The 14,091-nt window shown below is 45.0% G+C and overlaps 1 protein-coding gene across 2 annotated transcripts in view; it reads left to right on the top strand.

Annotated features, from left to right (window-relative positions):
* MELK (maternal embryonic leucine zipper kinase) overlaps positions 1-13,237 on the top strand; it is a 39,139-nt gene extending 25,902 nt beyond the window's left edge. For both annotated transcript variants that reach the window (XM_065549774.1, XM_065549775.1), the window contains exons 15-18: positions 1,913-2,009; positions 2,491-2,659; positions 11,348-11,451; positions 12,780-13,237. In XM_065549774.1, coding sequence (XP_065405846.1) covers positions 1,913-2,009; positions 2,491-2,659; positions 11,348-11,451; positions 12,780-12,957 — 548 coding nt within the window. In that variant the 3' untranslated portion in view covers positions 12,958-13,237. The remainder of the gene's footprint in view (positions 1-1,912; positions 2,010-2,490; positions 2,660-11,347; positions 11,452-12,779) is intronic.
* The last annotated feature ends 854 nt before the right edge of the window (positions 13,238-14,091 follow it).

Here is a 14,091-nt window from a genome sequence, read left to right as displayed (position 1 = left end):
AGTTTTAAATATTTGTCCTCCCCCCCCCACCCCGTTCAGAACAAAATCTGAAGAGGTGGCCATAATGCAGTTTCTGGATGGAAGCTGTTCAGGCTTTTTCTGGTTAAAGTTTACTGGTACTTTGTCTCTGAGCGCATAGTGCCCCATAGCAAGAGCTGGGGGTCCAGCATCTGCCACAGTTACATGGCAATAGTAGCAGAGCACCCAGCGAACTGCAGAACTTGGACCCCTGTAGTAGCCTTGTAGGAATCACTCACTTCTGCCAAGTCTGACACCCCAGCTGGGCACAGCAGGGATACTGGTGATCAGGACCATCACAGGAAGGGAAGGGAACTGATCTGCTGTTGGCTCTAGGAAGGGGCTTGCTCTCCTCCCCTTGTCCCCAAACTGAGAGTGGAAAGGAAGGTAAGAATCCACGCAGTCTCTCATCCCTGAAGAAAATGGGACCTGGGCAGGGTTGTGGCAGTTCCTCTTTCCTGCTAAACCAGACCTGCATTCACCTGCACACAGGATCTAAACTTCTGGAGTAAGGTCTCCTGATTTCTGCTGTGTATCTCACTCCATTTCTGTAGCAAGCTGGAACGTGTTTCAAACATTCAAATGGGGTTAATTTAATTGTTTTCTAATTCCCTTATTCATTTACTGGTTAACTTAAAGAACTATTTAAATGCATCTCTGCAGTTCCATTTCAGGACCTGTGCTCTGCAGAACTCTATGGGAAGAGTAGACTGAGTGCAACTCTTAAATGACCTAGCAATACTCCTGTTGAAGGAATGGGATATGCAGTTCAACCAAAGGGAATCACTGAGTTGAACTGAACTTAAATGTTTCTTGCCCACAAATGCATTGGATTTGAGCTACATACAGCGTGGCTCTACTTTGAAGAGAGGTGACATATATTGCTTTAATCAGCAGATCACCCTGTATTTTAGAATCACCCTGTTTTCTTAAAGAAATGTTTGCTCCTGTTGGCTTGGCTGGGCTGCTGTTGCCTAATGAATAGGACTCTTACCAAAATCTTAGGAGGCAACTGTTATGCAACCACTGCCTTCCATGGGGACAAAGTTGGCCTGCATAATTTATCATTGGCAGTAATGTGTGATGGAGGGAAACCTGGCTTCAGCCTTGGTGCCCAGACTGAATTTGCAGAGCTGTCTCTATAGGATTAAAGGCAACACTATAGTTGGCATTTAGCTTTATCTATAATGGGGTGGGGATAAGGGAACAGAAGCATTACTTGTATCTTAACAGCTTGGATTTCAAAACCAAATTGAAGTACAACACTGTACTGAAAGCACTTGAATTTGCCCACTCTGGCTGTGAAAAGTATCAAACAGAAAACTTAACTAGACAAATGGCTGTCTTGCCACAAATGCTGATTAGACTCTATGCCAGGCACACTAGTGGTAATCTTGAATGATCGAAATGGCAGTCCTAGAATACCAAACCCCATGGAGAAATGCAAAAGCACTCTTGAGGCAGGGAAAGGGACTCTGGGGGAGAGTGTATAACTGGGATCTAAGTAACTGATGTTTGGTCTTGGTGTCTACAAACCATAATCCTCAGCCTCAGGAGGTTGGTACTTTGAAATATCTATGCCCATTTTACAGATGGGAAATGGAGGAGGTGACTTGCCAAAGGCTATACATTGAGTCACTGGCAGAGTTGGGACCAGAAGCTAGTTTTAGCCAACTCTCATCCTATATTCTAACAACTAAACTATACTGCTTGCCCTAAGTCTGAGCAATTCTTAGTACCCTGCAGAAATGCCTCACTCAGTCTGAGGAGATGTTAAGGCGGGGACTAAGGAGAGTTGGTTTAAAATGACTGCAGCAAGGAATTTTCATGATCAAACATCTTTTTCTTTGGGAAAAAATGTACCCATTTGGATTGGGTTCCTCTTTTTCAACAGAGAGAAGTCAGTGCCCTAAAGACACCCCAATTAAGAAACCCACAAGTCCAGCAAGTACAGGTGAAATGGCTGCAGCAGTCATTAGCCCAGAAAGACGGTAAGTATCTGGTTATTCTTACCTATTGCTGATTTTAGAACTGGACTACCTTAATCCTCCTATAGACCAGGAAGGCTTGTTACAACAGCACCTGCTCTTTCATTGTCTTGGTTTAAAAATAAAATAAACTCCTTAAACCCCTTTCCTACACAGTAGAAAATATTAAAGGCAGAAAAGTTTAAAATTACACACTTCAGTAGTCTTGGATGTATTCCTATTTTCCATAATTACAGATTCACCCTTATTCCACTTCCCCAGAGGGCAGCTGTTTTCTATACACAATTCTCCTTAAATCCCAAATGACTATTGAATGATAATTCTCATAGCATCCTTTTAGTCTGTTTAGCTATAATGTATTCCACTTGTCTTTCTAAATACAGAGCGGGGGTCTGGTAAGACTTTAGTGATGTATCTGAAATGACTGACTTTCAGCCACTGAGAAAATGGAAGGTCTATTTTTTTTAATCTCTTAATGTGACAGGTGTCGCTCAGTAGACATGGATCTTAATCAAGTTCATGTGGATAGTGGCCAAAAGAAGAAAAGAGCCAAAATGTTTGGAAGTCTGGAAAGAGGCCTGGATAAAATGATCACAATGCTTACACCAGGCAAAAGGAAAGGATCCGCAAGAGATGGCCCAAGGAAATTGAAGGTAAGACTGCTAGGATATCTCCTTTATTTAAAGGAGATGGATTCTTATTGGGAAAGTCAATGATGTCTCCACATCACTGTTTCTAACTTCAGTTGTCTGAACTGTGTCCATTCTGCCTCTACAATAAAGTGCATGTGCTTTTGCAGTATTGCACCAAATCTACAAAAGCCCCACTTATTGCCAGTTGGTTTGGTTGTGCGAATCACTGCAGTCTGCTTCCCTTCCAGCTGATCTATACACGTCGTATAGGGGATGCAGCTGCAGTCAGACTTCTCCTGATCCTGCTCAGAATTCATTCTTGCCAGCAAAGTGTCATGGTAGCACTGGTGACCAAAACCTCAAGCTGGTATAAATGCAGCATCTTGATGTAAAAGCCTCGATATGAGTGGCCCTATCTGAAAGTAGCTTATGACAGCTCAGTGAAATCTGATCTCTGTCTAAGCTATTTGAATCCTCGATGGGAGATCTTCACCTTGAGTGGTGATGGAGGGAATTAAGACTCTAGTCACTGTCATTGTTCAGAAGCAAGAGAATTTGGACTTGTACTTAATGAACTGAATGTCCCTAGGCTACAGAAGGGTTTCTAGTGCTGTAGGGCACTATAGAAATCAAATGTCATGGGAAGTGTACATCTTAAATCTTATCCCCAACTAATAATGTATCAAAAGTTCATTAGGTGTCAGACTGTTTAGGTATTGCCTACGAGTCCAAATGAGGAGCCTGCCACCAACGTACTCAGAGTTGCTTGTCTGATTTTTTCAGTCCACTCAAACTCTTGATATTGGCAGCCTGTCTGGTTCTTACTGGTGTCCAAGTAGGAAACAAAGTGAGGTTGGAGACTAGAGAAATGTTAAAGTATAAATCTCAAATGCTGTTGGGATGCCACTTGGGCTCTTAAGACCCAGAGGTATTTGGGCATACGCATGCTTATACTCTTTCCGTGAGAGCTTATACAAAAAATGGGTAGTAGGGCTTGCAGTATACACTAGCATTAAAGCACTAATATAGTATCCCCTATGTTAAAAGTAAACTAAAGGACACGTGGCTGAATTCTACAAAACTACCATAATGTCAATAAATTTCAGTGGTGCAGTACTGGACACTTGAGTGTATTAAACAGTGACTTGTACAAAATGTTTAAAGTGTGTTCTTGCTGCTTCAGAACATTCTGCAGCTTATAATACACTGGAAATTTCATATAAGCAGAGCATGGAGGAAAAACTGTCTTGATTCATAGATTCTAGGACTTGAAGGGACCTCGAGAGGTCATAGAGTCCAGTCCCTTGCCCTCATGGCAGGCCCAAATACTGTCTAGACCATCCCTGATGGACATTATCTAACCTACTCTTAAATATCTCCAGAGATGGAGATTCCACAACCTCCCTAGGCAATTTATTCCAGTATTTAACCACCCTGACAGTTAGGAACTTTTTCCTAATGTCCACCCTAAACCTCCCTTGCTGCAGTTTAAGCCCATTGCTTCTTGCTCTATCGTTAGAGGCTAAGGTGAACAAGTTGTCTCCCTCCTCCTTAGGACACCCTTTTAGATACCGGAAAACTGCTATCATGTCCCCTCTCAGTCTTCATAACTCTGGAAGTGGCGAGGCTTTTTCTGAGGCCTAAAACAAATCTAATCAAATAAGTGGTGTATGTCTTAAGCTGGCTAACTACTACTTGAGGCACCTGCTAACTAAAAGCTGGTTATTGTCAAGAAAATGGAACATAAGAACAGCTATACTGGGTCAGACTGAAGGTCTGTCTTGCCCAGTATCCTGTCTTCTGACAGTGGCCAGTGCCAGGTGCATCAGAGAGAATGAACAAAACGGGCAAAGTGAGTGATCAATCCCCTATCATCCACTTCCAGCATCTGGTAATCCGAGGTTTAGGGACACCCAGAGCATGGGGTTGCATCCCTGACAATCTTGGCTAATGGCCATTGATGGACCTATACTCCATTAACTTAGCTAAGAATCCAGTTATAGGTTTGGCCTTCACAACATCCCCTGGCAGAGAGTTCCACAGGTTGACTGTGTGTTGTGTGAGGAAATACTTCCTTCTGTTCAACCTGATGCCTATTAATTTCATTAGGTGACCCTGGTTCTTGGGTTATGTGAGAGAGTATAACTCTCTCTCTCTCCACACCAGTCACTATTTTATAGACTTTTGATCATATCCCCTTAGTCATCTCTTTGCCACGCTGAACAGTCCATCTTTTTAATCTCTCCTCATGTGGAAGCTGTTCTATAGCCTTAATCATTTTTTGTTGCCCACCTGCTAACTGTGAAAGCTGGTTATTGTCAAGAAAACGGAGCTCAAGAATTGATAGCCTGCATTAACCCCAGTGCCATCACCACATTCCAGTCCAGAAAGCTTTTGCCAAATGGCACTGGTAATACTGTCAGCCTTTGACAAGTCCAGCATGTATTGGGCTATGAGCCGACCCATCTGATAGGTGTCCAGACTGCGCTGGGAATACAGAAACTTGGGCACCAGCAGGCAAGTGCGTGCCAAGTCTGTTGTGCTCCAAATGCTTCTGCCATTGAGTCAGCTTCTCAGGCCTGCGGTACCTGCAAAACTGCTAGTGAACTTTGAATGCTTTGGAGTAGAGCAATGCAAGATACTCCATTTTAAAGTTCCTGGAGAAACTCTGGCAGTGAGCTAGGATTAGATTAGATTTCATCTCTAGGCCTCCTAGTTCAGACTAATTTCCAGTTGCTTCTTGGAAATCTAAAGGTACTCTTTCAAGATCTACTTTTAGGACATAAACAAAGCGCTTGTATAGCCACCTTACAGTTGGTAGGAATAATACTGCATACAGTGTACCCAGCTTCCATGCCTAACGTGTGGCTATAGGAGTCCTTTGAAAAGGGATTGTGTGTGTGTGTGGGGAGGGGGGGGGGCACAAGTCCCTTATGTACAGTGGTAAAACATGTAAGCTAAAATGGCTCCAATACTCCAAGGGTGAGTTTGTGTTGTGCTGCGTAGAGGCATAGTACACAACTTGCAGCCCAGGGGAAGGGTCCTATGGTAGCTTTAAGCCACTTTTTCTTTCCCTTCCCACTCTTGGGTTGCTCTGGGATTGAAGAGTCCTACCCCGCCATGGTGACTTGGGTCCCACGTGTTGTCTAAGTTACAGCAGTTTCACAGGGTTGTCCTATGGGCTACAGCACTACTCCAAATCCCTGCAGTGCTTCAAGTTTACAGGCCACCTACACTAGGACTTGCAATCAAGTTTTCTTAGGACAGCCTTAGGGCTGTCTTCCATGGTGCCTGTACCAGGGTATCCTCCCTGGCCATATACAGAGTTTTTTTGGGCCTCTCTGCCTTTTGATCCAGTGTAAAAGGGTCGGAGTAGGGATGAAGATCTCTCCCTCTGTCCCCGATAACAGGGAGAGTTGATTTTCTTCAATGCTGAAGCTTCTGTCCGTCTTGTAACAATGTCTGACCCTGAGGCACTGTTGGAACTAAGCATTCCTTGTTGCTGTTGCTTAGTTTGATTACTTCAAGTAGTGTCCCTATGGATGCTCCACTTCAGGTGCACATGCACATCTCAAGCCCCTGATCAAAATTTTCCATTAGTAGTGTCCATTCAGCCTGTGCATGTGCTCTGCTACCTTATGCCACACACCAGGGATACCTAGGACTGCCTGGGCAAACTGCCTTCAGTTCCTTCTCTATCACCTTGGCCTGAACCAGAGTACTAGCATGTCTGCCTTGAGTGTGCCTCAGTGTGTGGTGGTGTTTAGTTTGTATTTCTAGTTAGTATTAGTTGTTACTATCTAATTCTATAGTAGTGAGAGGTTGTGTTTTTCTTTCCATTTCCCCACTCTTTTCTGGGAAGCTTATTCAGCATGGCTGGGCATGCCTGGCTCACCAGGTTTCAAACAGTGCCTCTTGCTGGGAGGCCATCTCAATCAGCAATGGCCACTTGAAGTGTATCCTTTGCTTAAGAACATAAGAATGGCCATACTGGGTCAGACCAAAGGTCCATCCAGCCCAGTATCCTGTCTACCGACAGTGGCCAATGCCAGGTGCCCCAGAGGGAGTGAACCTAAAAGGTAATGATCAAGTGATCTCTCTCCTGCCGACCATCTCCACCCTCTGACAAACAGAGGCGAGGGACACCATTCCTTGCTCATCCTGGCTAATAGCCATTAATGGACTTAACCTCCATGAATTTATCTAGTTCTCTTTTTTTAAACCCTGGTATAGTCCTAGCCTTCATAACCTCCTCAGGCAAGGAGTTCCACAGGTTGACTGTGCGCTGTGTGAAGAACTTCCTTTTTATTTGTTTTAACCTGCTGCCTATTAATTTCATTTGGTGGCCCCTAGTTCTTGTATTATGGGAACAAGTAAACAACTTTTCCTTATTAACTTTTTCCTTTTTTCTGTTCACTTGCAAGAATCCCAAATCTTGCAGAAATGTAAGTGTGTGGTGTGTGTTTTTTGGCCTGGCTCTCAAATCCTGAGCCTGAAAGAATCAGGAAACCAAACTGAACTTGGTGATCAAGCACTTCCATCAACCCACTTTAGAGTCAAGTCAGGAGACCCCCTGTACATCAGACAGATCCAATGCCCCTTTGACCTCTGCTAAGGTCTCCCCTAAGAAGGGGAAGATCTCTGGCTCCAAAGAGGAGCTCAGTCTTGGGAGCTGACTCCTTGTGGTGGAAGAGATCCCGATCTCTCACTAAGTCTACTGTGTCAGAGACATTGACATCACCACACTATACCATGCAGGCAAAACTCTTCCTCTAGTACCAGCAGAGCAGGGAGATCCTGGAGTAATTCAGAGAAGCATGGATCCAGCAGGTACTTGGTATAGTCTAAAGGATTAGGAAGGTCCAGGATGTGCACTTCTTCTAGATCAGCACCATCTGCATCAGTCTTACCGGTAGTGCCTTTCCACTCAGCTCTGTTGGTACTGACAAAAGTGAAGAACCAGACCTTTGCTGCTGGTGCCTGCATGCTCCAGACCAATGGTACCATCCACTTCAACTGCTGTCAGTACCAATGGTACCTCAGGAATTTCGCTACTCCAGGGACTTGTCAGTGTTTGAACCAGAGTTCCCACTGCTTATGGGTGCTAGATGACTCTGTACAGAGACCAGGGTCTCTAGATTACCATGGCTTCCCAGTGCCACAGGCTTCCCTCTGACCTTTTTTTTTTTTATTATTATTTTTTTTATTTTGCAGGAGGCCATAAAGGAGGCTAAAGGAAACATTAAATCAGCCTCCTAGTCAGTACAGGATTCCCCTCTCCATTATAGACACCAATACTTTGACAAGGATTCTCATCCACATCAGGGATGGTGGGATCGGTCCTGGCTACCACCCCCTCTCCTGTATGGGCCTCCCCAATGTCCATACTGGGATCTTTGGATGGTGTAGCAGTTTGCTGGACACCTGCTCCATTGCACTGGGAGACTAGGGTGACAGTCACCTCAACCAAACCCCCAACACAAGGAGACCTTTGAAGAACAGAAGAGTAGGGCAGGCAAACAAAGGCACTTCTCAAACCCCTATTTTGTCTTCATCTCCAGACAATGCAGTTATGCCTCCACCATCAATGGCCAATAATTGATCAGTTCCAGGACCTTATCAAGAGGGTGGCTGACTAACTTCCTCAAGAGGTATCTAGAGGGTGACTCACAACACAAGCTCCTGGCTGTTGCTGACTGCAGCACATCTATCTGGGTTGCATTACCCATTAATGAAGTATTTTTGGATCTAGCAAAGACTGAGGCAAACTCCTGCAACCATCCCACTAACTAATAAGTGGCCTGATAAGAAATGTGTTCCCTGAAGGGACTCAGAACTTGTTTCCTACCCTCACCTAATTCCCTGGTGGTGGATGCTATAAGCAAACAGGGTAAACAGCATTACTCAGAGCCTGTCCTTTATCATAAGGACCAGAAGAGGTTACCCCTTTTTTGGATGAAAGGTATACTCATTTGTGAACTTCCAATTTCAGATCACAAACTATCACTTGGCCATGATCACCTATGACTTCATGAATTACAACAAATTTGCAACCTCTACTGAGCACTGTCCACAGGAGCCTAGAGAACACTTCCAAGCCATCATTAAGGAGGGTCAGAAGAGCCAGAATTCCTCTCCAAGCATTCTTGGATGCTGCCACAAGGTCCATCACCACAGCTATTGTCATGCGCAGGGCACCATGGCTCCAGCTGTCCTGATTCCATAGAGAGGCTCAGAATACTGCTCAGGACCTCCTATCTGATGGTCAGAAGCTCCTTCTGGGGGACTAGGGATGAGTCCCCGCACATGCTGAAGGACTTCAGGACCACACTGAGGCCTGGTGGGGGGTTATATACCCCTACAAACAAAAGATTTAGCGCATCTCAAACTGCCCAGAGATTGCACCTGGGTCATTTCTCTGGCTTTCACAGAACCACCAAACCTGCTAGAAAGACAAATTCCACAGCAAAAGAGCTGCTCAACCTCTTTCAGCAAGTACCCAGTCATCATTGAAACAACTTTGATGGGTTGGCCAAGGGCTTGAATCCTCCCCTCAGTTTGCAAGCTACAGCCTTTTGCCCACCTTCCCCATTTCTGGACCCCATTTCCAATAGACCTGGTATCATATTGCAGACAAGGGGGTCATGGAGGTTAACATCAGGCTACACAATCCTCTGCATGATCTCCCCTTCCTCATCCCTCTTCAGGGCCCCTCTCATGAGACTGTACTGAGTCAAGAAGTTCACTCCCTCCTCTTATTTAGGAGCAATAGAACTGGCCCCATCCCTCACAGGGGTAAAAGGTTTTACCCGAAGTATTTCTTCTCATACCAAAGGAGGACCGAGGGTAGAGACCATAAATTGGATCTACTATGACTGATCAAAGATTGAAGTATCAAATTCAGGATAGTGACTCTGGCAACTATCATCCCTTCTCTAAAGGCAGGCACTTGGCTGTCAGCCCTTGACCTACAGTATCCCTATTTCTCCTGTATTGCTATATGATACCTACATATCACCATGGGCCTGAACCATTTTACATTCAGAGTTCTTCTCTTTGGACCCAAGGGTGCTTTCAAAGGCTCCTAGAGGGAGTAGTTGCTTACCTTTGGCAAGAAGCAATTCTAGTTTTCCTGTATCTAGACAACTGGCTATTCGAGGGCTGAACTTACAAAGCAGTATTCACTTCCATCCAGACACCTTTCTCTTCCAGGAATTGGGTCTCCAGCTAAACATGAAGAATTCAGTATTGGCCCCTATAGAGAGAATATAATTCATAAGGGTATATTTGGATTTGTTGGTAGCCAGGGCCTGCTTTCCTACAGACAGATTCATAACTGTTGTCAAATCTGGTTGGGACAATTAAGGAAGCCCCATACTACAGTAAGGAACTGTTAGCAGCTCCTGAGTCATATGGCAGCTTGCACCTTTGTGACAGACGATGCCTCCACTGCTTTCGGGGGTGGTTCAGAAGAATCTATTCCTCAACCAGACACAACTTTGGACAACGAGGTCACTTTTTCTCCTGCAGGTGAAGAACTCCCTAGACTGGTGGGGGGGGGATCAATGAAATGTTTGGTCTGCCCAGCTCCAACAATATCTGACAACACACATTGCTGAGCACAACTCAGTATCCTCACAACTTGGGGCATATGGTCACCTTTGGGTGCTCCACTACCTGTCCTCCCTCCCGCTTCAGACAAGTGCTGGTTGGCTGTTCAGAGAGTACTGAGGGCGGTTCACCCATGCAGCCCTATATACCCTTGGGGTGCAGCACGTGGTTGTATAGAGCTGTGGGTTGCGACCCAGCACTGCGTTGCGACGGCTCTGGTCAGCACCGCCGAGTGGGCTGTTTAAAAGTCTTATCGGCAGTGCTGCCCAGCTAGGCAGGCTAGTTTCTACTTGTTCCGACACCGTGCTGTGCCCCGGAAGTGGCCAACAGCAGGTCTGGCTCCAGGTGGGGAGGCCATGGGGCTCCACGCGCTGCCCCCGCCCCGAGCACTGGCTCTGACCAATTCCCGGCTAATGGGAGTGCAATGAGAGCTGGGCGGCGGGACAGGCAGTGCCCCAATCCCAAGGCTCCGCAGGTGAGAGCCTTGCGGAGCTGCTAGCGCACCTCTGCCTAGGAGCTGGGCCTGCTGCTGGCCGCTCTCCGGGCGCAGCGCAGTCCGTGGTGCCAGGACAGGCAGCAAGCCTGCCTTAGCACCCCCTCCTCACAGCTGACCAGGAGCTGCCCAAGGTAAGCCCATGCCCCAATCCCAAGTCCTGAGTCCCCAAACCCAGAGCCCCTTCCTGCACCCCAAACCCCTCATCCCTGGCCCCACCCCAGAGCCCTGACCCCCTCCTGCACGAGTGTCCCAGCCCTGAACCCCCAAACCCAGAGGCCCCTCATCCCCTCACTCCCACACCTCTCAGCTCCATTGGGTCCGGCATCAACAGTTTTCTTCAACTGGGTCGCTAGAATTTTTTTTTTTAAACCACTGGTCTAGAGCATATGCACAGGCCAAATGTATGCTGCTAACAGGAAAACCTCCTCCGATCAAGGGCTTGTGGCACATGGTGCGTCCATAGGCAGACACCCCTTGAACCACAGTTACTGTGTAAGGTGAGTAACCTCTTAAGACCTCCATTGCCACAGAATCTCTGGTGTTTGGTGTAAATAGTAAAAACAAGTTTGTCTTTCTGATTGAGCTGCTTATGCTTTTTTCAGGCTCATTACAATGTGACCACAACTAAACTACTGAATCCAGACCAGCTATTGAATGAAATAATTACCATCCTCCCAAAGAAACAGGTTGACTATGTACAGAAGGGGTAAGTCAAGTGTCAGGCAAAACTCATTCCAGCTTGTCTTTGCCCAAGTTGCTAGTTCTCTAGTTTTGCTAAAGCAAAGCATTCAACTCTCTCTCTCTACCTCCTCACATTGCCTCTCGTTAAATATTGTACCTCCTATTAGACCACATGAGACACATCCATGTGGTAATTATTGCCTATCTGATGCAAAACGAATGTATCCTAAAATTCCTTAACTCTCTCATACGAATGTGAATAGTCAGTCTCCTGTGCTGATCTGTCACACATGTTGTAGCAACTTATTTAAAGAAGCTGAGCAAACTTAGCTAATCCTATCTCTTGTGATTTCATTGACAGCAAAGACTCATTCTGATACTGTCCTGTTTGCCAAGATAAGGCAGTTTAGTGCTATCATGATGGAGACCACGGTGACCTTCATATAATACCACTTAAAATACTATAATTCCTAGCTGACACAATGTGAGCCTTACTACCTGTCTGTACAGTGCCAGCCATTGAATAGATGTGTTTAACTTGCAGGATCTGGTGGTTAGGGAGTGCAATCTGGGCTCTATTCCTGGTTCTGCTGCTAACTGACACTCGTCAAAAGACTGAATGTGTGTCTACCGAAATTTCCTAGTGTGTAAAATGGGGACCATAACTCGGGTCGATGCTTGGCTTTTTTTATAAAATGCTCTTCTCTTCTTGAAGGGAAGGCATTTAAAAAGATGAGCCTCCTCGTACAAGTGTCCAACTTCATGTTCCAGGAAGATGCATTTAGCTGCATTAAAGTGACAAACTTCTGTGACCTGGTGATTCAAAGATCAGAGCCTGGTCTTTCAGTCCTCCAGCTGGCAAGAGGTGATCTGTAGCTGGCCCTGTGCAGTGCTGCATCTGCAGAGAGCAGGATGGCTCAATTTCTCTTCATCTGGAAGATGGCTGCAATCTGAGCCTGATGCAGGAGACTAGGGGCAGCCTCACAAGAGGGATGTTGCTGTCATATCTGCAGAAGATAGTCTGACTAGAGAAAAATATAGAATCCTCCCCACGCTTTCTATTCTTTGCCATAGACCTCAATTCCCAGGAGAGGCAGGCAGCAGTTCTTGTGGCTAGGGAGACCTTGTGCTCCGCATTAGCATTTGCAGACAAGGCATCCTTTTCCAAAAGGGAACTAGCTTTCATTTCACCTAACCTTGTTTGAGCTGTTTGCTCACACTGCTGAATCTCAGTGGGATACTTTGTGTGGGAAGTATTAATTGTACCCGCTTAAGCTTTCATGTTGCCAACCTCCTGATGGGTATTAAAACAACTCAATGACCATTCTATTTCTTCTTGCCTTGTCTACGCAGCTATACCCTGAAATGTCAAACACAGTCAGATTTTGGCAAAGTGACGATGCAATTTGAGCTAGAAGTGTGCCAGCTTAGTAAACCTGAAGTAGTGGGTATCAGGAGGCAACGGCTTAAAGGCGATGCGTGGGTCTACAAGAGACTAGTGGAAGATATCCTATCTAGCTGCAAGATGTAACTAATAGAGGATTCATATCCTAAATAACGGTTTTACACTGCTTCACACTAATTTTTTTTTATCTTCTAAAAATTGTTCAAAGAACGGATCTGTTTTTAAATACACTAATTTGTGAATAAATGTGACAAACTTATCTGTCCTTTGTCCTTTTTTTTTAATCATGTATCTTTGTATATCAACTGCTGTCTCTAGATGCCCCTGTCTCGTATGGGTGTGAACTTTCAACTATTTGTATTCTGTAAGTGTAATTTCTTTCTGAAATAAACATTTTATAAATGTAGTAAACTGGGCTCCTCTCTTGGGTATAAAATTAAGGTCCAAATAAGAGTGGTTAGTTTTCTAATACCAAAAATAATCTTTACGGTGTCTTATCAGTTAAAGTACATGTTGGGCAGAAAACAAATTCATTTACATAATTCTTTTCCTGTCTAAGTAGGATTTATTGAGATCGTTAACTAAGTCACAGCTGTGGTTACTAGTTAAACTATATGCTCAATATGTTGAACAAAATAGGATTGACTTCAATAAATATGTTAAGCCAACAATGCTAGGATTTAAACTATAAACCCATATAACATTTTATAGCGTATGGTAATTCATTACTAAGCCTTAGTGAAGGCAAGAACTGCGTGCATGCTTTCTGATCCTGGAGTGATAGCACTTCGAAGCTTAGAGCTATGTCGGGGATTCCAGTAACTTCTCAATCCAAGCCGTTCTAGAGGTATTCCATCCCGGTGGGTGCAGAGGCAGTAACTGGAAGCAATTCAAACGGGCAGTGAGGACATTGCTGGAGTCTTGGTCTACGGATGCTATTACTGTTGTTGTTGGATTGATCTATAAAACTTCAAACGTGCACAGCTGGTTAAGCAAATCCACAGGAGGCTAACGTTTTGGTAGCTGTTATGGCTCAATAGTTGTGAGATGTCTGTAATAGCACAACTCTGCCAAGGTGGGTGAGGCAATACCTTTGATTGGACCAACTTCTGTTGGTGAGACAAGCTTTTGAGCTTACCCAGAGCTCTTCAGGCAGATGTTGCCTTTACACTGTGTTGCGTTAATCATTGCTAAAGGGTGAACCGATTCTGTGTTACCCATCCCTGTAAAATACCACATAGAATCCTGGTGATACAAGTA

This window comes from Chrysemys picta, chromosome 6 (assembly GCF_011386835.1).
Source record: "Chrysemys picta bellii isolate R12L10 chromosome 6, ASM1138683v2, whole genome shotgun sequence".
In the NCBI taxonomy this organism is placed as follows: domain Eukaryota; kingdom Metazoa; phylum Chordata; order Testudines; family Emydidae; genus Chrysemys; species Chrysemys picta.
This window is presented reverse-complemented; position numbering and strand designations above follow the sequence as displayed.